Source organism: Pongo pygmaeus, chromosome 5 (genome assembly GCF_028885625.2).
Source record: "Pongo pygmaeus isolate AG05252 chromosome 5, NHGRI_mPonPyg2-v2.0_pri, whole genome shotgun sequence".
Classification (NCBI taxonomy): domain Eukaryota; kingdom Metazoa; phylum Chordata; class Mammalia; order Primates; family Hominidae; genus Pongo; species Pongo pygmaeus.
Window position 1 is genome coordinate 99,723,675 of NC_072378.2, and position 25,001 is coordinate 99,748,675.

General features: G+C 37.2%; 1 protein-coding gene across 1 annotated transcript in view; it reads right to left on the reverse strand.

The window, feature by feature from the left end:
- Positions 1-25,001, reverse strand: part of MCHR2 (melanin concentrating hormone receptor 2) — a 59,697-nt gene that overhangs the window by 15,939 nt on the left and 18,757 nt on the right. The window contains exons 2-4 of the mRNA XM_063665699.1: positions 12,809-13,016; positions 4,587-4,796; positions 158-352 (exon numbers count right to left, since the gene is read on the reverse strand). Coding sequence (XP_063521769.1) covers positions 158-352; positions 4,587-4,796; positions 12,809-12,990 — 587 coding nt within the window. The 5' untranslated portion in view covers positions 12,991-13,016. The remainder of the gene's footprint in view (positions 1-157; positions 353-4,586; positions 4,797-12,808; positions 13,017-25,001) is intronic.

Sequence of the window (25,001 nt, forward strand, 5' to 3'; positions counted from 1 at the left end):
TATCACCTTGATTGCAAGTGTGGAGAAACCTAAGTGGAGATACTGGCGAGAAAAGGATCCACAAGGATACTCTTTGAGGCTGCTCACATGTTGACAAGGAGAATGAAGTACTTCACAACTTAATTCAACTCATTTTTCTTAAGTTTTTACAACTTACCAGAGTACATCGTCAGGGGATGTCAAATCAAAAGCACAACTCTCGACACCATCTTTAAATTTGATGACCTTCGAGTAGACCCAGACAGGCAATGCCAGGATAAAGGAAGCTGCCCAAAGGCCCAAATTGATCCGGATGGTCTTGTACCTTGTTCTCCAACTCGTCAGTCGAAATGGTTGGACGAGGGCAAAGTACCTGCAAAGGCACTCAGGAAGAGTTTTGGAACAATCAATAAAAGCACTGAGCTCCAAGGATGAAAGGTTCATGATTAGAGTAAATTATTAGCATTATTTTCCTTTCTGAAGCACACCTCTATCAGGGCAAAAGAAAGTTATATTTTTTAAGAGCTGCCTGGTATCTGTAGAGAAAACAATTCTTCACCCTGCAAGTCTGAATAAACCACTCACTGAAATAGCTGTTCCTTCTACGAATACATTGATAATGGTAAAATTCTGCAGTGCAAACTTTCTTTACAACGGGGCTTTTCCTATAAACGAGACTCTGGAAAACTTTGTCTCTGAACAGGGATTTCCTCCAAGAGGAAATGACCCCTTTCCCAGCAAGATTTACTGACACAGAGGCAGGAAGGAAGAAAATGTGGGGCTAAGAGAATCCCTCAGCAGAAAGGGGTTCAGGCACATAGAACATTTTGCCCCGATGGCTTTATACTAAAGTCACCAGGCTCATGGACTTTCAGCTCACAGAAGTCACAGTGAGGATTAACAAGTGTGGCTAGTATAGACAATGCAAATTCCTTAAGGAACTTAGGCTAGAAGCCAGAGGGAAGAAATGGGCTAATTTCATGGGGAAGCATTTTTCTTTATTTTTTCTCTTTTCATTTTAGAGCCAGGAAAAAAGGGGTAATCATTAATCAAACTTGAAATTCTGACATATCAAATGTATTTAGTCCTCCAGCAAATCCAAGAATTTTTCAGAGCAAAGTGAAAGCTGAGAATGAAAAACAAGCTCAGATTCAGAAGGAAGGCTATTTGAAAAAGCACAGCTTTGCTGGGAGCTGGGGGTTGGTGGAGGATAGTATTAGTAGAAATTAAACAAATATAAAAATGGGTTTTATGGTCACTTAATTTTCTCCATGTTTTTGTAAAGCTACTTAACGAAGGCTCACAAAAATAACAAATTTCCTGTCCTCTTGTGCTTTCAATTTTGCACCAGAAGCAGGACATTTGTATTCAATTAAGGGGCCTTTGGTTGCAGAGAGTGGTTTCTGGCCAGGGATCCTCAGCTACCCATCCTCTGCACACTGCACATGCATTCTGCCGTGGCTAACGAGGGAAGGGCCTCTTTTCTCCCTGCTGGGGAAGTGGATGACGTAGTGACTGCATAGCAGCACAGCCATCATTTTTAGTGGAATTATAGGATGATGAAGTCATGGGATCAAGCAATTAAGGAATCTTCTCTGATAGCATCCCTCCCAAGCTGAAAACCTTTCAGTGGTTTTCCATCAATTTTCAGAATTCCTCCCATGATCCACAGGTCTTTTTTCCTACCTGGTTCTGCCAGCTACTCAAGCTGGAGCCTGTGCCAGTCTCTCCCTTGACTTCCTCAAGCTCTTCCCCTTTCAAGGTTAGGCACATGCTGCTCTACCTGCCTGGCAGGATCTGCCTCTGCTTCTTCTTGCTCTTCCTTCAAGTCCCTATTTAACTGTCTCCCTCTTAGGGAAGACTTCTCTGACCACCCATTCTATACAAGGGACCATGACTACAAAAGAAGATTATAGGAGACTCTACTTTTCCCTCCTAGTGTATTATCACTATGTGGAAATATACAATTACTTGTGGGACTCTTCACTTAATGTCTGTCTACACCACTAGAATGAAAGCCCCATGAGGGCAGGAGCCTTGACTATTAGTTTAAGGCCACTGTATCCCCTGTGTCCAACAATCTCTGGCATATGGTTCATGCTCAATAAATATTTTTTGAATAAATGAATGAATCAATTGCAAATTTTGGCCCCTACTTACTGACTCTTGATGTTTTAGAGAATTTATTTATAAAAGTAGCCACTAATGAAAGTCTAGGTAGCTTTCATTTGAAGGCAAACATTTTTAATATTTTTGATGTTTATATATTGTTTTTGTATGGCTATGGAGGTAGAAGCCCACTGCTAAATATTCTACACACTTGCAGTTATCACTAATTAGGGAAAGCAAAATGAGTTGTTGGAAACACTTGAAATGTATGATCCATTAAACCGGCAATTAAAATGATTTAAATATGTAAACACTAAGGCATACTGATGGCACTGACATTTAGATGTGATCTCACAAAGCAAGCCTCATTTCTCTTTTACAAAATTGCAGATTTTGTTAAACTTTTATGAATTTAGTGGAGTTAGAATTACAAGAAATGTGAGGAAGGAAATGGTTCAGTTTTATAGCCTCTTCACTTGTTTCTTACCACCTGATCTTCTCAGAGCGAGGGGAAGGAAAGGGCAGAATGTCTTAAATGTGAAATGAAATTTTAGTGTACTATGTCCATTGGATTAAAACAAAACAAAACAAAAGACTAGGAGAAAGACATCACGCATGCATGTGTACACACATATATACGCAGAGAAAAACCTGTCAGTATTTAAAAACATACACAGTTTGTCTGTTCCAAGGCAGAAAATAGCCATTCACTTCGTTTACAGTAAGAGATTTATAGGAGTATACCCGTTTATTTTTTTTTCAATAAAAGCCAATATTCTCCTGCATCCAAGGCACAGTGTATAAAGAAGCTTGTATTATCCCCAAGAAAGGGATTACTGTTGGTATGGTCTGTACTTTAGATCACTTTTCTACAGCGAGCCTGGCCTGTTCAAGGCCCTCTTCCTGGTATTGGAACCCTGACAAGCTTATGGGGCTTTTCTCATGACACAGTCACATTGGCTGGCATCAGCTGAGCTAACCAGACCTATGCAGTATATTGATTTAAAAATGTGTTAGTTACAAGTTGAGAAGCACATTCTATATTTTGAAAGTTCTCTTGCAGAAAAACAAAAGGATATTTAAAAATTTACCATTATTATTCATTCTTGTCAGAGTGAATGATTTATATGAACCTTACAATCCTTTTTTTGTTCATCTGAAGAATGGCTCATCACTTCCCCACCCAAAAGTCCCACTTGGAAGGGTGAAAGAGACAGGGTTCAGGACGATTTCTGGATGGACCCAGGGAAATTTAACATATCCTTCAAGACATTCATTCATTCATTCATCAATATTTTTTGAGCACCTGAGTGCCAGGCACTGTTACACACACATTTATGATGTATTGGTGGACCAAGACCCTGCCTTTGTGGAATTTACATTTGAGGTGCAAGGGAACGAGACAATAAATAACACACACACACACACACACACACACACACACGTGATTTATGTAATATATTTGAATCAAAGGAAAAAGACAGTAGAACAGAGCAAGGAGGAGTAACTGTGTTGGGCTAGGGTTGGGTTGGGAAGAAGGCAGATGGAGATTTTAAGTGGGTTGTCCTAGAAGACAGAGTATCGCTGTTGGAAGTACTATGGTTTCTTTAGGCCCTGTTTCTGTTTGGGGTGAGCTGCTAGGACCTGGTGTGGACGTTCTGGCATCTGGATAATGCAGGGCACATCCTAGCTTGCATGCTTCCTAGACGGGCCAGATAGTGAGGCAGTTACAACTATCTGCCATCTCTAGAGTCAGATGGCTTGGGTCTGAACTGGATTCTACCACTTATTGGTTCCATAAGTACTACCATCACCATCATCTCCTCAAATAACATTAGCTTACATGGATGGTGAAAAGGGCTATGGCACATTCCAGGACATAGTGGAATACATTTCTAATAATATAAAATAACAGCATTTGTATTAACCAATCACAATAATGTTTGTAAAAGATGATCTCCCTGGCAGTGGGAAATTGCTTCATGGTTGTATAATCACATCTATTTACTCCACTGATTCCTTAGAGCTATGAGGCAATAACAAGTGTATGAGACAGTGGACATATCAGAAATAGCCTTGGACAGAGACTAAGGAAACCCACTTTAATTCTTGGCTCTGCCACTAATTCTCTATGTGCTTCTAGCAGATCTCCTCACCTCTCTGGGCCTCAGCTTCCTTACTGTGAAATTGATGGGGGGAATTCATTCTGGTTTCTAATATTTCCTGGTTTTGTGATTTTTTTTTCTTGCACTGAATTGCAAATAAAACTGAGTCAAAAAGAATGATTAGAAAAAAGGAAATTTTTGTGTTTTATGTTTTCCATTAAAAATATTCCTCTGTGAAAGTTGAACAAAATATTAAGTAATCAGTCCTACAATAAAACAAAGGAAGAAAACCTTTGATGTTATAAACCAAAACTGGTGTCAGAATTGGAATGAGCTTGGGGAAGCACAAGCACCTCTGATTTATATTAAGATATTTCAAAGTCGTTCACTTACCTGTCCACACTCATTACAGTCATGATGGCACTACAGGCAAATTGGTTACAAGTATCCAGGGATGTGATGATGGTGCAGAGAGGCCCCCCAAACACCCACTCTCCCCCTCGGGCCCATTGGTGAATAAGAAAAGGCATTCCAACTATGTGGACCAAATCAGCTACAGCCAGGTTGCAGATATAGATGTCAGGGACTGTTTTTTTCCTGGATCTGAAAGAGAGAGGAAACTGAGGATTGACACTGAATGTATACAGACTATTTGATATATGCTACCTGATACAAATTTTTAATTGCCATAATGCATTTTAAATGTTAAAGGAAAACCTACACAAATGCATAGAGGAAATGCCTAGTCTTGTGTATATTTAAGCATTTTGAACTATTTATTTGATAACTTACTGTGGTGGTTTAAAAATATGTCCACAAAATCTTTGATATTCCTTTCAGTAGGTGGAGCCTAATTCCCTCTCTTTGAGTGCTGACCTTATTAACTTGCTTCTAACAATAAGAATATGACAGAAGTGACAGTGTGTGACTTTGAAATTAGGTCACAAAGTTTTTGTGGGGCTTTCTCTTTGCTCTCTGTTGGATTGCTCTCCCTGGTGGAAGCCTGCTGCCATCTTGTGAGGATACTCAAGCAACACTATGGAGAGGTCCATGTGGAGAGGAACTGAAGCTCCAGTTAACAACCAGTTAGCACCAGCTTTCCAGGTATGGGAATGAGCTACCTTGGAAGTAGATCCTCCAGCTGCAGCCAAGCCTTCAGATAACTGTAACCCTGGAAGACAGCTTGATGGCAACTTTATGACAGATCATGAGCCAGAACCAACCAGCTAAGCTGCTCCTGAATCCATGACCATTGGACACATGTGAGACAGTACATGTTTATTGTTTCAAGCCACTATGTTTGGGGTAATTTTTTATGCAGCAACAAGTTATACCAACTTTAAATACACTCAGGCAAAAGATTTAGTCTTTACTCATTCCTAGTATTTAAAACAGCTGAAGACTGAAAATAAATGATTTCTGTTGTCTAATGCATTTTTTTTCTTGTTGCAGCTTAGGCCATTGTTAAGATTTCAACAATGACTTAGAAATATTCCAGTAAAATCTAACAAATAGCAAAGATTATTAATAAAGACCCTGAGATCCAGACGGGGAGAGTCATCTGAAAAGAGGGAGCTGGTAGATGGCACTGAGAATGATCTCATGTCTCCTGTGGGGAGCCGGGGGTGGAAGAAGTGAATTCAATGCTATCTAGAAGTGGCCTTCTCATCAGCAGGTGAAATACATTTCTGAGAGCAGAAATTTAAAATTTAGTTGGTTCCTACTTCAAGGAGCTGGCACATTCAATAATAAGCAGGTATCATCTTTATCTGGGAGATTCTGTTCATTAATTCAACAAACATTTTATTGAGCACCAATTACATGGCAGGCATAATATTGTGCTCTAAGGCTGTAAAGCTAAACTATGTATAAACCCTGTCATCAAGGAGCTTATAGTCTAGACATGCATAAATAAATGATCACATTACAATTTGATGAGAGAAAACTAGAGACAAGTACAAGGACAAGAAGCACAAAGAAGGGGCCCCCTCCTCTTTCTTGGGAACTGTCAAGACAGGTTTATTGGCAGATGTGGACAAATAAGAATTTAAAGAGCATGTAAGAACCAGTCCTAAGATTATGCCACAATTGCTAGTTTTTTCCTATTTCAGGGCTAGTGCTCTGCTGTTTGGAAGCTAGTGTGTGTCTTTATTATTCATTGGCTACAACTTCTATAGCCTGTGAACTTCCTTTCTCAGTTGTCAGATTCTCAGGTGAAACATCAGACTGGGCGAGGACATCTCTTCTCCAGGCCTTGGCAGCAGGCACTGTGTGGGGAAGTTACTGCCATGGAGTCCTTATTCAGCAACCATACTGTATGCATTGTTGCTGCCGCTAAAAAAACAGGTTGGTTCCTTTCCCTCAGGAGCTTGGTGCCTCACACCAGAATGACCAAGAGGGAGAGGAGATATGAAGAAAAGATCATGTCAAACAAAAGACCAGCCAGCTGACTGTCCTTGGTCTCTCATCCCCTGTCCTCTTCAGGCCATTAGAGTAGGAAATGGAGAGGGGACAGGGAAGAGGGACAGATATTAGCAGTCAGATAGAAAGAGCTCCAAACTAAAAAAAAAAAAAAATCATAAATCTTAGTCTATAAATAGATGTTATTTGCATGTGAATTGGGATATAAACCATAAGCAGTTGCTTTGGTCTCAATTGCAGCAATTAGATCCATGGCCCTTGCTTTTCTCTAGAGGGGTACCCATCATTTACTGATAATGAATTATGGTAATTCTATTGTGGGAACAGTGCAGGCCATTAACTGGCAATCAAAAAGAATTAAATAAAAGTGTGTCTAGATGATATTCTGTACAGTACAAAGAGAATTCTGAAGCAATTGATAAATTTATCTGGACATAAGTTACTAGGGAAATATGAATAACACATTATATTTATTATTGTCTTCTTTACTGAAAGCAACAGCATCAAAATTAAAAACAATTAAACAGAAATTGTAAAATTTCTAACTATATAAATTATATCCCTTTTTAGGTCTAATTTATCTTCAGATTTCCTGTTGTCAGACTTCATGAAATTTATATTTCTTATGATGTAAACATTTAATATAAAATACAAAGACTTGTGATAATTTTGGCTAACATGTGCTCCATATGGTTAACGTGGTCATATCTAATGCTCATTAATTTGAGGAATGATAAAATAAATTATGGTATTCCACACTACCACACTCAATAGGATGTAGCTGTATTCATAGTTTGAAAGAATATTTAATCAGATGAGAAAATACTTACACTATTAAGTAAAAAGATAAAAAGAAAGAATACTCATAATGTGTATAGCATGACTCTAAATTTATTTAAACATTTGTTAAAAAATTTGCAGGAACAATATGTGAAGTGATCAGAGTGATCATCTATTTGGTAGTAGTATGACTGATTTTTTACTTTATTGTTTGCATTTTCTCACAATTTTTCAAAATTTCTATTAAAACTATGCTTACCTTTTGCAATCAGAAATAATAACATATGATATGGATTAAGTAAAACTAACAAAACATAACACTACGCATGTAGGCCGCTGTGCTTGTCATTCGCCAGCCTGTCCTCAGGCCCCTTTGCCAATTGGCTTCTGATTAGGTTTGGCCAGTCAGAAGCACCAGTGGGAACTGGAGAGTAAGGAGGAGAGGAGAAGCCAGAATGTAGCCTTCACACCATGGTCCAAGATACCAGCGGGGCTCCAGCTCCCACCAGGCAGCCCAGATTCCTGAGGGCTGAAAAACCTCTTTCTCCCTTTCTCCCTCCAGCTTGGGGCAGGGAGAGGAAAGTGGTGTTGGGGTGAGGGATGGGATAGGGTGTAGAACTGGCTTCCCGCTCTTGTTAATCTCTGGGTTGCCTCACCATCCCATCTGGCATTTAACTCTAGTTGAATTAAATTGCTATCATGAGCCTATGCCAATGGATTAGTAGTCATTTCCTGAAGCACTGTGCTGAGAAGAATTCTGAGTCCTCACACAGGACAGACCTATACAGGACAGACCTGTGTGATTAGAGATGACTGCTAAGGGTGAGAGAGTTTACAGTAGAGTCCTATATTTGCCAACCCTTCCCTAGATACATAGAATGATAGAGTGGAAAGATATCCTAACTGGGAATTTTATTTTCATTTCTATGCCCTCGCTCATTGTGCCCTTAGGCAAGCGACTCAACTTCCTTAGATTCCCAAGCCAGCTTAGCATATTGGCCAACTGGACCACAGCTCATCTGAACAGATGTTGTTGCATGGTACTCTGGCATCTAAAACATATCTGTGCAGCCAAGGGTATGGGTCAATTCCAACAAGAGTCTGTGTATGGCTGACACTTGGAAATGGTAGAGGGCTGGGTCAGAGGGAGCTGTTGGTTATTATTTAATCTGGGTGGGGAAAAAAGAGACCTGTGTTCTAAAACGTTTTCCATCCCTGTCAGCAACTGGAATTCTACCATTAGACAGTATTCCTCTAGGTTAACACATTGTCCATCTTGTAACCTCTGTTTCACGAATTCATGACTTAGTGTGAATTAGCTGACCTGACAGGGAGATGAGGGCAGGAAGTGATGAAATGGGAACTCTTTATTTTTGGAGGGTAGGGCACCTTTTATACAGACTCTGCCCACTTGAAGGGAGTCTGTCAGTAAACAGAAGAAAGATGTGTTCAGAAGGTGGATGTGGGGGTCTGACAAAACAAAGTTGTCCCTTTATTGAAGTACAGGTGATTCCCAGGGCCTGCTGTGCCTGTGGAGACAAGTTGAGTAATGGGGTTGAGTTCTTCAATCTGTCTCCTGGGAATGCAAGAGGAAAATATTATAATTGGCTCAATTTTCTGCCTACATTTTCTAAACTGGCTTCCTTTGACCTGCTATAAATTTAATGTACAACAGACTAGTGATGATCTGGCCTCATTATTTTATAGTCACCCTCCTAATGCACAAATTGCTTCTTGCTTTTAAAAAAAGGCACATAGAACATCTTATTCTTGAAGCTCCATCTTCCTTAAACATATTTATTTTATATATGTTTCTGGTCTTCATTTGACAAAGTCAGAGATTAGTTCATTGCTTGCTTTCCAGCATCATTAATGATTTTATTGACTGTTAGTTCTATTGGTGAACAACGGTTTTGATACAATTACTACTGTAAAAGGAAAAGTCATTAAATCTTGTTTAAATGTTATTTATTTCTCCTTATCGTTACTGTAGTCTTAATATTTTATTTAATTCACCTGTCTGTTCAGAAAGTAACAAATAAAAGATCATGGCAAAGCATGATGAAAACATTAATACAAATTGCCTTAAAATATTTAGAGAGCAATTTGCAAAAAAGTTGATAAATTGCTAGCCAAATAAATAAATAAATGCAAGTTGCCTTCAAATGACTTTTGAAAGATTAATACATTTTTGGAGAGCAATTTGCAAGGAAAAGTGTTAAAATCTTAGCAAAAAAATTAAAACTGTTGTTTTAATTAAAAGTTGTTCCCGATACTTTTTGAAAGATTAAAATATTTATTTTAAAAGCTCCATTAGCATTTCTTTATCTAATGTATATTCTCACATTATGTATAAAATGATAATATGAAGAAATGATAGATTTTTCACAATAATGCAAACAAATTGGTCCGTACAATGGCTCAGGTGTTTTTCTCCTCAGTTAAATGACGGTTGACTTTATGTTGAAAATCTGTTTCCATAAGTTATAGCTCAGAATTGACTTTTAGAAGAGTTCACATTGCACATGTCTTCCTTTTTTTCAACTTTGTCTCTGTATAAATAGATGGGATTAAGCTGTTATCTATTGGTGTAAATTGAGGGGTCCAAGGAATTTCTCTGGCTCCAGACATCTCTTCAACAGCTTGTCACAAGAGCTGGAATCCCACACTGAAGAGGTTTTGCATATAAAAGTTGCCTGTGAAAATGCAAACATTTCGGAAGGGCTAACACCTAATAAGGACTTGGTTTTTCAATGGTGGTACCAAGGCTTTTGAGTGTGGGACACACCATATGTATCTGTAGAAGAGCAGGGCAGAAATATTGGAGGCCATGAGGGAGAGATGGAAGGAGAACTGGGCAGGTCCAACAGGCAAACGGGAGTGAGCTAGAAACATTCTCAAGTCTCTGGCTATTAACTCTCTACTCAGCACTATTGCCTCTTTGAGGCTCCCTTAGAATATTTGATTACTTCCATTTTCTTTCCTGGAACTTATCTGAGCCATCTTTCCCCCCCCAATTGATTGTTTTTAAAGTCTTTCTTTTATTATTTTTCAAATTATTCCATGAGTTTATATCTCATCTTCCCCACTAGAACATGAACTTTTTAGACAGATGCTGCTTTTTTTTTTTTTTTTTTTTGGTATTTTCATAAACCCTAGGGCAATGCAGGGCATGCAATAGGTATTTACTAATATATATTGAATTGAATTTTTTCTAGCACTTAAAGAAAAGTTTAAAATGCTTGATATTCACAAATAGCTTTACAGGACACAATAAGGAATGCTTGAATTTATTAAGAGTAGAATCCCTATGTACTAAATAAATCTTCAGCTGTGACTGGTGTAAAAAATACCATTGATCCTCTACTTCTAACTGCAGAGATAGCGAAACTGAAAGTTTGAGAGAGGGCTGGCTGAGGAGACGCCACCTGGGGAAGTGACAAGTTATGAGCCTTCTCAGGGGTGATAAGCACCATCCGCATGACCATCCTGAGGGCTCCTCTTGCTCTCAATTAAGCCTGTGAGGATTCTTTTATCTTTACAGCAAATCCAACAACTGTCTCTATAATTTTGATGACCTCTTTGTTTTCATTAGTTGTGGAGGAAATAGCCTTGAATTCGGAATAAATCTGAGTTCGATTGCCAGGATTGCTACTTACTAGCTCTGTGATGCTGGACCAGTTATTTACTCATCCGAGCCTCTTTTCTTAAATGGGTATAATAATAGTACTGCTGTGCTTTTTAAGTGTAATATGCTCCACAAAAGTTTGTTGCAGTTACGTGTTAATATGATGCTGAAAACACCTATTAGGTAGTACAGGTTGGGCATCCCTAACTTGAAAAATCCAAAATCTGAAATGCTCCAAAATCTGAAACTTTCTGAGGAATAACATGACCCTACAAGTGGAACAGTCCACACCTGACCTCATGTGATGGGTTGCAGTCAAAATGCTGCTGTACAACACACAGCGTCTCCAAGGGAAAAATGACCCTCCCAGCCCCCTTCAGCTGCTGTTGTTTCACAACTGGTGCAGGTGTTCTGGTGATGTTACTGGGCTGCTTAGTTCCCCTGAACACATTATTTTTCACTGTATTTGTGGTATTAATGGTCATATTTTTTACTGCTAAGTATTGTTGTGTGAATAAGTTTAAGAAAGTGATTGTTTATTGGTTGGATGTAAATATAGAGTCAGGAATGATGGTGACACCAAAAAACCACAGATGTCCACATGGGTGGCTGAGAGAGTAACGCCTTTACTTTGTGATGGTTTGATTTACAAAAACTTTGTCTCATGCATAAAATTATTCAAAATATTACATAAAATTACTTTCAGGCTATGTGTATAAGGTATAAGCGAGACATAATGAATTTTGTATTTAGACTTGGTCCCTTCTGCAGGATATCTCATTATGCATATACAAACAGCACAAAATAAAAAAAAAAATCTGAAATCTGAACCACTTCTGGTCCCAAGCATTTTGGATAAGGGATACTAAACCTGCAGTCTAGAATATCTTTTATAACATATGAATATGGACAAACATTTTGAAAATGGCGATTTTAAGTATAATCAGAAACTAGGATGAAAAAGTTAACATCCTATAGTTATTAAAACTAGCAAAACTTACATGTGAAAATAATCAGGATAGCAAATATACCAAGTAGCTATAGGGCTTGTGTGCACTAATTCTGAATCCATTTTGTAAAGTCCCTAGAAAACAAATAATCAGTTCTTATTCTCCAAGTAAAGTTCTTACTCTGTCTCTCTACTTGAGAGGAGGAAATTACCTGAATTAGGTGGGAGATGTGGTGCCCAGGCAGGAGGTACTCGGGGGCAGATGTCTCTTAGTTTGGTCTATATAGGCTGCTCTACATGAAAGGGAACAGCCCACTACTTATGACTTCCTGCATCTTCTGGTGATCAGATAAAGTTTCTCTTTTGCCCAAGTGAGTAAAAGAATCTCTTTCACCTGCCTAAACAGGTCAGCTTTTTAGGATAATTCTTATTGCTGGAAAATAAAATGTTGCATTGCAGTTTCAAATCTTACCTGGGCCCTACCCTTGGAGATTCTGAGTTAATGGGTCTGGGGTGAAACTGTATATCAGGAGTTTTTAAAGCTCCCCAGGTGATTCTAATATGCAGCTAAGACTGAGAGTCATTTCCCTAAAAACTCACTGACCCAGCAGTAAGAATTGGCCTAGGTCTTAGCATGTTGAGATTTGCAACTGAGATGTTACCTAATGCATGACGAAAATATCTGTAGAATCTTCATTAATTATCTTAATTATCTTAAGCAAATATTTCCAAAATTGCATTTCATTAAGCAAAATGCTACAGGGGAAATGATTCATTTAGGGAGCTTTGACTGTAGGTTCCTAAAGTACGGAAGGAGAAAAAAAAAGGAGCCCTTACCTTATTATAGTGAATACAATGAGGATGTTGCCAACCAGCCCTGTTGAACAGATAATCCCAATCATGGAAGGGAGGATGACTGTATCTACCACACTGGCAGTTTGATAAGCAAACTCTTCATTCCAGGATTTGTTTAAAAGTTCGGCAGAGGTGTTCCAACAAGATGTGTGAAATGGATTCATTGTTCATGGACTTCCAGGGATTAAAGCTGTGAAGTAATAGGAAGTGATTTATTTAGTGAACATTCCCTCAATATAACTTCCTTTACCTAATTCAGATGATATTTTTTGGAACCTCTGTTTTTAAAACCAAGATTCCATGGAACACAGGATTCCAGGGTGAGTATGATTGGTCCCTGTTCGTAGTAATCTCACAGATTACCGTAAGAGATAGGTAAACAGCAAGTTACAGAACAACATGAGAAGCACCATGATAACCTTTGTATCTTACCACATCTTACTGTACTATGTGCTTTGAGCATAGGTGATATTTACCTAGTATATACTGGTCCTGGTTGTTTACAGATCACGTCTATTCTCATTGGCCTGCAGATCTGTTCATATTGGCTAGTATTCTTGTAACACTTATGTTGTTAAATATGTCCTCTCTGTCTGCTCTAAAATGCATGGGGCCTACTGAACTCGGAGTGTTTAGAAATGGAATGGGTAAGACTTCCAGATGTGATTATTGGACTATCTTGAAGCATGAGGGAGAGTTAGCTCAGCAAAGTAGAGTTGTGGGAAGGGAAAAGTGTTGTAGCCAGCGGAGGCACCATGTGCAAAGAAGTATTCAAGGCCAAACACTCACTGCCAAAAAATAAACAAGTAAATAAAGCCAAATAGAACTAGAAAATTATTTGCTTGATCAACTGTTTTGATAAAAGACATTTTAAAAATGTCATCTAAGTCTGGTATTTGGAAATGATAAATTGGATTACTCAGATTAATCTTCCCACTGAAAATAAAATATGCTGGACAAAATGTGTGTGTGTGCATGTGTGTGTGTGTATTTATATTTAGGTGTGTCTGAGTGTGTGTATACAGCAATCTCACCTATATAAATATATATTATACATACACATATACATGAATTCATATATGCTTACATACATTTATATGCACATTGATTTGAAATCTATACATACATAAAAATAAACTCCATGTGACTTAAAAACAAATGTAAAAGGCTTTTAGAAGTGAATATAGAGTATCTTTAGGTCCTCGGAGTAAAAAATTCCATAAACAAGACACAGAAGACACAGATGTTTAATAAAAACCGGAAAAATTTGATTACAATGAAAAAAAATCTGTTCATTAAAAGACACCATTAAGATGGTAAAATAGGAAATCTCAGACCCTCTTTCTCCTATGGCAACACTGATTCAACAGCCATACGTGGAACAATTCCCTTTGTGAGAAATCCAGAAACCAGTTAAGAAACTTTTGCATCCAAGGCAAATGGGAAGCCAGCTACATCAAAGCCAATAGAAGAACCTGTGGCACCCTCTTGCCATAGTCTCTCTGGCACAGTACCATGTGATCAGGGGAAACTTCCAGCTTCTGGCTTCTTCCTGGGGAGAGAGAGAAAACTGGAGCACATGTCCATTGTTCTGACTTTCAAGGGGCTTCCTTGGGGACAGGCTTTTGTCTCATCTATCTCAGTGTACTGCCAGGAAATGGCATATTCTGGATACCTGGAGGCTCCTTAGAACAAAAGAGCTGGGCAGTGTGCTGCTGCTCCAGAGGACCTATGGTATAGCTGACAGAGGTCAATGCTGCTTGGCAGTCTCTTCCTTAGGAGGAGTGAAGATTGGAGCATATATGCAGTGTTCTGGCTTTTGGGGGGTTTCCAGAGGGACTGGTTTCTGTATAGCCCAAACTAGAGCACTGATGAGACCTCATGTACTCTGAATGCCTGGAAGGCCACTGGGAACAAAAAGAGTCAGATGGCATGCTGCTATTTTGGAGAACCTGTGGTACAAAAGATAGATACCAACGGAAAAAGAAATTATGAGTTCCAGGAAAAAAGAAATTGGTAAATCTCTCTAAGTAGGAACCTAGACACACATGTCCAGAGGAGACATGTCCACAGAAATTGTTTGAGATGTCCCCTGAATCTGTAGCTATGCTGCTTGGTGAAGATGTTTCCCTGTCTGGAGCCAGTCTACAAAGACTAGGAGAGGTAGCTGTATTGTTAAAATGTGTAGATACCAATGCAAAGTTACAAGGAACACAAAGAAGCAGAGAAAAATTGCCCAATCGAATGAGCCAAGTAAATTTTCAGAAATTGATACTAAAGAAACAGTTAGATAATAATTACCTGACAAATAATTCAAAATAACCACCATAAAGGTGATTGATAAACTCATTAAAACAATACAGGAACAAAATGAGAGTTTCAGCAAAGGGAAAGAAAATATAAAAAAGGACCAAACAGATTTTGGAGCTGAGAAATGCAACAATTGAAATGAAAAATTCACTATAAAGTTTCAATAGCAGACTTGATCAAGCAAGAGAGAGAATCAGAAAATTTGAAGACAACTCATTTCAAATATAAACTAGGCAGAGGAACAAAAAGAAACAATAATAATAATGATAATAATAATAATAATAAAAGGTAAAAAAAGCCTAAAAGACTATAGGACACCATTGAAAGGATCCATATACATGTTACGGGCATCTCAGAAAAAGAAGAGAAAGAAAGGGACAGAAAGCTTATTTAAAGAAATAATGGCTGAAATCTTCCTAAATCTGGGAAGGGAAATGAACATCCAGATTCAAGAAGACCAGCCTACCTCAAATAGGCTACATCAAAAGAAATCCACAAAGACAAGAGAAAATTTTGAAAGCAGCAAGAGAAAAATGATTCAAGGGACTTCCAATACACCTGTTAGTGGATTTCTTAGCAGAAACCTTGCAAGCCAGGAGAGAGTGGGATGATATAGTCAATGTGCTGAAAGAAAAAAAACTGGAAACCAAGAATACTATGTCCAGCAAAAATATTCTTTGAAAACTAAAGAGAGATAAAGACTTCTCAGACAACAAAAGCTCTTCAAGGAGAACTACAAACCATTGCTCAATGGAATAAAAGAGGACACAAACAAATGGAAGAACATTCCATGCTCCTTGATAGAAAGAATCAATATGGTGAAAATGGCCATACCGCCCAAGGTAATTTATAGATTCAATGCCATCCCTATCAATCTACCAATGACTTTCTTCACAGAATTGGGAAAAACTACTTTAAAGTTCATATGGAACCAAAAAAGAGCCCGCATAGCCAAGACAATCCTAGGCAAAAGGAACAAAGCTGGAGGCATCACGCTACCTGACTTCAAACTATACTACAAGGCTACAGTAACCAAAACAGCATGGTACCGGTACCAAAACAGATATAGACATATGGAACAGAACAGAGGCCTCAGAAATAATGCCGCACATCTACAACCATCTGATCTATGACAAATCTGACAAAAACAAGCAAGGGGGAAAGGATTCCCCATTTAATAAATGGTGTTGGGAAAACTGGCTAGCCATATGCAGAAAACTGAAACTGGACCCCTTCCTTACACCTTATACAAAAATTAACTCAGGATGGATTAAAGACATAAACATAAGACCTAAAACCATAAAAACCCTAGAAGAAAACCTAGGCGATACCTTTCAGGACATAGACATGGGCAAAGACTTCATGACTAAAATGCCAAAAGCAATGGCAACAAAAGCCAAGACTGACAAACGGGATCTAATTAAACTAAAGAGCTTCTGCACAGCAAAAGAAACTATCATGAGAGTGAACAGGTAACCTACAGAATGGGAGAAAAATTTTGCAATCTACCCATCTGCCAAAAGGCTAATATCCAGAATCCACTTAAACAAATTTACAAGAAAAAAACAACAACCCCATCAAAAAGTGGGCAAAGGATATGAACAGACACTTCTCAAAAAAAGAAAAAAAAGCGTTTTAGGAACACTTTTTTTTTTTTTAGAATGTTTTAGGAATGCTCTTACACTGTTGGTGGGAGTGTAAATTAGTTCAACCATTGTGGAAGACAGTGTAGCGATTCCTCAAGGTTCTAGAACTAGAAATACCATTTGACCCAGCAATCCCATTACTGGTTATACACCCAAAGGATTATAAATCATTCTACTATAAAGACATATGCTCACGTATGTTTACTGAGGCACTGTTCACGGTAGCAAAGACTTGGAACCAACCCAAATGTCCATCAAGGATAGACTGGATTAAGAAATGTGGCACATATACACCATGGAATACTATGCAGTTATAAAAAAGGATAAGTTCATGTCCTTTGCGGGGACATGGATGAAGCTGGAAACCATCATTCTCAGCAAACTATCACAAGGATAGAAAACCAAACACTGCGTGTTCTCACTGATAGGTGGGAGTTAAACAACGAGAACACATAGACACAGGGTGGGGGACATCACACACCAGGGCCTGTTGCGGGATGGGGGGCTGGGGGAGGGATAGCATTAGGATAAATACCTAATGTAAATGTCAAGTTGATGGGTGCAGCAAACCAACATGGCACATGTATACCTATGTAACAAACCTGCACGTTGTGCATATGTACCCTAGAACTTAAAGTATAATAATAAAATAAATATGAAAATCATGTCAAGTATCTTTTCCAACCACAATGGAATGAAATCCATGACAGCAAAACTAGCACGAGTTTATTTTTCCTTCTTCACAATTTCACAGATAGATGTTTTCTCATGTTATATCACATCAAATTCTGCATATGATTTTTAAAATTTCTTTAATAAGTAAAAATCTTTTTACCTTTTCACTTAAAGCACTTTATAGCTTTGCTTTGGCATATCCAAATTGCCAGCATTACTAGTCTTGTGCTTTGGGTCTGTTATTAAGTAAAATAAGGGTTACTTGAACACAAGCACTGCTACACCGTGACAGTCAGTCTGATAACTGAGACAGCTACTAAGTGACTAGCAGGCAGGTAGCATATGCAGCGAGGATATGGTAGATAAAAGGATTAATCACGTCTTGAGAGAAATGAAGTTAGATAGCATGAGATTTCACCATGTTCCAGTAATGGTGCACAATTTAAAACTTATGAATTGTTTATTTTGGAAATTTCTATTTACTAGTTTCTAACTGTGGTTGTCTACAGGTAACTAAAATCTTGAAAAGTGAAACCACAGATAAGGAAGGACTAGCGTATGGTCAACTGATCTTCAACAAGGGTGCCAAAGTATACCATTGGGGAGAGGATAGACTTTTCAACAAATGATGTTGAAAAATCTGGATATCTATATGTGAAGGAATGAAATTGGACCCTTATCTTTCACTACACACAAAAATTAACTCAAAATAGGTTAAAGACTTAAATGTATGACCAGAAATGGTAAAACTCCTAGAAGAAAACATAGGGGAAATCTTCATGACATTGGTTTTGACAATGATTTCTTGGATATGATATCAAAAACACAGGCAACAAAAGCAAAAATAGACAATGAGTCTACGTTGAACTAAAAAGCTTCTGAACAGCAAAGGAAACAACAGAGTCTAAATACATCCTACAGACTTGGAGAAAAATTTGCAAACCACAATTCTGATAAATGGTTAATACCCAAAATATAGAAGGAACTCCTATAACTTAATATTGATAGCAAATAAGCAAATAACTCTATTTAAAAAATGAGCAAGTAACCTGAACAGACATTTATCCAAAGAAGACATAGAAATGGCCAAAAGATATATGAAAAGATGCTCAAAGTCACTAATCAGGGAAATGCAAATCAAAACCACAGTGAGATATCACCTCATCCCTGTTAGTATGGCCATTACTAGCAAACAATAAAAACACACAAATGACAATAAAAAAAGTGACAAAACAAAAAACCCAGAAAATAAGTATTGAGGATGTGGAAAAATTGGAACTCTTGTGTACTGTTGGTAGGAATGTAAAATAGTGCAGCCACTATGGAAAACAGTGTGGAGGTTCCTCAAGCCAACAGGTAGAAACCACCTTAATGAACACTGATAGATGAATGTATAAAAAAAGTTTACACATACAATGGAATATTATTCCGCCATAAAATTAAGGGAATTCTGTCATATGCCACAATATGAATGAACCTTGAGGGCATGATACTAAGTGAAATAAGTCAGTCACAGAAGGAAAGATACTATATGATTTCACTTGCATGAAGTACCTAAATTAATCAAACTTATTGAAGCCAAAAGTAGGATGGTGATTGCCAGGGGCTGGAGGATGAGGAAGTGGAGAATTGTTGAATGAATATAAAGTTTCAATCATGCAAGGTGAAAACAGTTTAGGTATTTACTGTAAAATGTTGTGTTTATAGTTCATAATACTGTACTGGTCATTTATCAATTTGTTTGGGGGTGGATATCATGTTACATGTTTTCTTTTTAATCATAATAAGAAATGCATGTAGAGGACAAAAATGAATGTTTGAGAAATGATGTTCATGTTCATGTTCTAGGTGGAATATTCCATTCAATGTCCTACTGGTAAACTATGTTTGCAAAAAATAAAAAATAACATGGGAATTTAAAAAAATGACACAAGAAAGCCAAAAGTCAAGTCTCAGAGTGAAGATATTTCTAAGACATATAAACAACAAAAGACTCTTGTTCAAAATATATAAACTAGGTGTACGAACCTATAAAAAAAGATAGAGAAGCCTACAGAAAAATGGCAAGTGACTTCAACAGGCATTTACAAAACAGGCATCCGGCTGATGAATAAACATATTTAAAAGGCATTTAATTTCACTGAAGGTAAGGAAAAGGCTAATTAAAAGCACAATTGGATACCTTTGCTTAACTATCAGATTGGTGAAAATTTTCATGTCTAACAGTTCTAAGTGTTGGAGCCACAGAAATTCCCACCATTGTTGGCAGCATAAATGGATATATCACTCTGGAAAACAAGGAGGCATTATTAAAGTTGAATAGATACATATTGCTGCATGACCCTGAATCTTCCCCTTAGGTGGGATATACCTAAAGGTACACATGTTTATATGTACCAGGATATGTGCTTCAGAATGTTCACAGAAATATTCATTTAAAATGCCTTAAACTGAATGTATTTGTCTGCTACCACAGTGCTACGAAGAAATGCCCAGGACTGGGTAATTTATAAAGGAAAGGGGTTTAGTTGACTCACAATTCTGCATTGCTGGGGAAGCCTCAGGAAACTTACAATCATGCCAGAAGGCAAAGGAGAAGCAGGCACCTTCTTCACAGGGTGGCAGGATGGAGTGAGCACAAGCAGGAAAAATGTCACATGCTAATAAAACCATCAGACCTTGTGAGACTCACTCAGTGTCATGAGAAGAGCATGGGGGAAACTGCCCCCATGATCCAATTACTTCCACCCTTGTTCTGGCCCTTGACACATGGGGATTATGGAGATTACAATTCAAGATGAGATTTTGGGTGGGATACAGCTAAACCGTATAACTGAAATTAACCAAATGTCCATTTACAATGGAATGGATAAATAGATTGTGATATATTCACACAACGAAATACTATATAGCACTGGATGGGAACAGACTCTAGGTACACACAATAACATGGATGGATCTAAAATCATAAGGAAAGGCAAAAAGCAGAAATTCATATGTATGATTCCATTTTTATAGAATTAAAAAACAAGGCAAAATGTATCTATATTACTAGGGCTACATATAATGATGGTAAAAATATAAAGAAAAGCAAAGAAGTGATAACTGCAAATGTCAGATTGTTGGCCACCTCTGAAGAGAGAGTAAGTTGTGACTGGTTAAGTGATTCAGAAGGACCCTGATGAGCCAACAATGTTCTGGCTTTCTTGTCCTTGGTAGCCATCGTTTTATGTATGGTTCTGCAGGTTATAATAACAGTAAAAGTATTGTTAAAAAACCAGTCTAACACCTGACCATATGGTTTCAAGGCAATAATCTAACTCTCTTTTCTCTTCTTTATTAATGCTTATCTTAGTCTTAATTTTCTGCCACTGCTCTCTTTTACTTTCCAATTTGATTATTTCAAATTTTAAAAATCAGCTAATGTGATGTTCACTTTGATTGTGGTTCCGTTTTACGAAAATTTAATGCCAAAGTGTTTACAAAAATGCAGCAAAAGAGCTATTTTCAGGCAACACAGATAAATATGACTGACTGGCTGAACTCATTGAAGAAATTTGTATGGAGAAACATATTCAGTTAGTTACCTCATGCTGTTTTAAAAATAACTGATGTGGCTCTTTTAAAAAGGCAAAATGATTAATTTATTTTAATTTTCATTTCATTATTTAGATAATGAAATACTAGTGTTTAAGAGAGATTTAGGATACATGAAAATCTAGTGTTTTGTAATTATAAAATTTAAGATAACCAGAGAAAGTTAACTTTTATGACACTTGTTTTTTAAGCACTTCTGTAAGTTTAAAAAAGAAAATATGGATCATATATGCAAATGAATAGGTTTGGGAGGCATATGCATTTTTTAAAATGATGACTTAAGTTTAAGCCATAGGCAAACTTTTTCCAATGAATTATGTATAGCAATTTTTATGATCTCACAAATCATTTATGAATTTCAATATCTCTTCTCCAAATATAATCTACAGGAAGATAGCTTGCCACATGTGTTTCCAAGACTAATGGCTTCACGTCATAAGATTTGGGAGTATAATCAATTTGGCAACGTATTAATTTCTTTTAATGCTTAATCAAAAAGAATTGCAGTCAGAAGACTTACTTGTTATTGACAACTCCCAGGCTAATGAAATCTCAGCCCAAAGCTTTGTAGCCCCACCCTTCTACCTCTCTATACAACTTGCTTTATTTATTTTCCAGCTCTCAAGTCCTTTGAGGAAGATGGGAGCTTCAAAGAGTAGAAAAGAAAGAAATATATTAAATAATACTGTGTGTGGAAAGGACTTTGAAAGTAAACTGTAACCTTTTTATCCTTAAATACCTGAAAAAGTAAGAGTTCTTTTACCTTAGCTGTCACTGTTTTTCTTCAGCGTCAATTAAAACTTCATGTTTACCATCTCCTGTAAACGTTGGAATTTGAAGTAAAGGCAAATTGGTATTATCAATGGAAATTCATCATAAATATAATTTTGTGAATCCTTGTCATATTTTTAAGAAATTTGTTGCTTTATTGACTTAATATAATTTCAAATTGGGAAACTCACCAAATCAAATAATAAATCCATGTCAAGAAAAATAATTTACTTGTCTTTCTTCTTGTTTTGTGAACTGTGGCAGGTAGCAGCCTGCCTTCCCTCCAGGTGTATGGCTGCTAAACTTGAAGAGTGAATGCCCAACAATATTTGGTACTTCACTGGTTCAGCAAGTACCATATTCTTATCTTTGTGTTTTTAATAGACTGTTTCATTAGTTAAATATACAGAAACAAAATATTAATTCACTGATAGTTGTTAAATATTAGCTGTTGAAAAAGTTTAAGCATTAGTATTTAAATTATGTTTATAATTTTAATTATTGTTAATATTTAATCAAAAGGTTATTTTAAAGAATCTTTTGTATAAAGAATCCCTCAATTCTTCAGTATGATTTCATTATATCTAGGGGACATTTTCATCCAGGAAAACTCCCACTAATTTTATAATGAAAGCCAATGCTAAATAAGATTAACTGCATAAAAACTTTGCAAAAGCCCCCTTGCACTGTCTCTCCATCAGTGCTCATGTGGTACCTTTGGGTTGAACCCATCCATCCTGAATATTAAAGAAAAAAGTACTTTTTTTGGATACTTTTCAAAGTATAAACTTTTTTCTCATTCCTTAAATTGCAAGTTTTGACACTTACTTGAAATATGACCCCAGAGAAAGGATTCCCTATTTAATAAATGGTGCTGGGAAAACTGGCTAGCCATATGTAGAAAGCTGAAACTGGATCCCTTCCTTACACCTTATACAAAAATTAATTCAAGATGGATTAAAGACTTAAACCTTAGACCTAAAACCATAAAAACCCTAGAAGAAAATCTAGGCATTACCATTCAGGACATAGGCATGGGCAAGGACTTCATGTCTAAAACACCAAAAGCAATGGCAACAAAAGCCAAAATTGACAAATGGGATCTCATTAAACTCAAGAGCTTCTGCACAGCAAAAGAAACTACCATCAGAGTGAACAGGCAACCTACAAAATGGGAGAAAATTTTTGCAACCTACTCATCTGACAAAGGGCTAATATCCAGAATCTACAAAGAACTCAAACAAATTTACAAGAAAAAAACAAACAACCCCATCAAAAAGAGGGCGAAGGACATGAACAGACACTTCTCAAAAGAAGACATTTATGCAGCCAAAAAACACATGAAAAAATGCTCACCATGGCTGGCCATCAGAGAAATGCAAATCAAAACCACAATGAGATACCATCTCACAACAGTTAGAATGGCAATCATTAAAAAGTCAGGAAACAACAGGTACTGGAGAGGATGTGGAGAAATAGGAACACTTTTACACTGTTGGTGGGACTGTAAACTAGTTCAACCATTGTGGAAGTCAGTGTGGCGATTCCTCAGGGATCTAGAACTAGAAATTGCATTTGACCCAGCCATCCCATTACTGGGTATATACCCAAAGGACTATAAATCATACTGCTATAAAGACACATGCACATGTATGTTTATTGCGGCACTATTCACAATAGCAAAGACTTGGAACCAACCCAAATGTCCAACAATGATAGACTGGATTAAGAAAATGTGGCACATATACACGATGGAATACTATGCAGCCATAAAAAATGATGAGTTCATGTCCTTTGTAAGGACATGGATGAAATTGGAAATCATCATTCTCAGTAAACTATCGCAAGGACAAAAAACCAAACACCGCATGTTCTCACTCATAGGTGGGAATTGAACAATGAGAACACATGGACACAGGAAGGGGAACATCACACTCTGGGGACTGTTGTGGCATGGGGGGAGGGGGAGGGATAGCATTAGGAGATATACCTAATGCTAAATGATGAGTTAATGGGTGCAGCACACCAGCATAGCACATGTATACTTATGTTACTAACCTGCACATTGTGTATAGTGCAGGTTACTAAAACTTAAAGTATAATAATAATAAGAAAAAAAGAAATATGACCCCAGAAAACAGGTCTTAAACAGTTGAGTCTTTTGGTAGCAAGATTGTTTTTCTTAAAAAAAACAGAGAAATTTATGCTTGTGAGGTTGGTGTTGAAAGAAGACTGACAGTGTCAGTTTAATGTATTCTGATTCACATCGTTCATCTATGTAAACTGACATCTTCATACATACACAATTTATTCATTATGACTAGGACAAGCAAAAGGAGAAATGCATTTAAAGAACATTAGGCTTTTTAAAGCAAAAAGAGTGTTAAGAAGTCTGAAAAGTGATAATAAAAAATATATGACAAACAGGAACATGATGCAGAGATTAAATCAAAAGACCTAACAGATGATGGGCTTACTTACATTGCAGTGATAATTTCATAGTTTTGATAATTTTTTAACATAAACCCTAAAATAATTATCTTCAACTTATTTCAGTAAACAGTCATGATGATGAGATTAAGTGAACTGGTAAGCCAGCTTTTGCCTGCTTGTTTTGTTACTATTTTCAAGTTAAATATCAGGGAAAAAAAATCATCTGGGGAAAAAACCTACTGCTAATGGAAAACCACTGAAGACAGTTCAATAGCCACAATGTGCAAAATAGCACAATTACATTTACCTGTCAACAATCTCCCCTCCATACACACCTATGGATCCAAGTTTTATACATTTGCTCTCCAAGTTATGTCCCAACTAACTGGAGGATCTGATTTTTCACCTGATCCACCCATCTCCTTACATTCTATTCAACCTCTATTTGTGAAATCTCTATTTCAGTGATCTCCAGGCATGCTCTATCTTATGTCATTCACTCACTTAACACACATTATAGTGTCTATAGCAAAGAATTTGGCTTAGAAATCTCTCTCAGTCTCCGGTTCCCCATGGGTAAAACAGTAATAATAATAGTGCCTATCTCATACTGAGGTTGTGATGATTAATGTGATAATCCAAAAAAGTATTGAGAATAATGTACTCTAGTAAGTATTCAATTAATGTCAGTTATTACAATAATCATCATGATCATCATTATGCACTAGATTTAGTTTACTGGG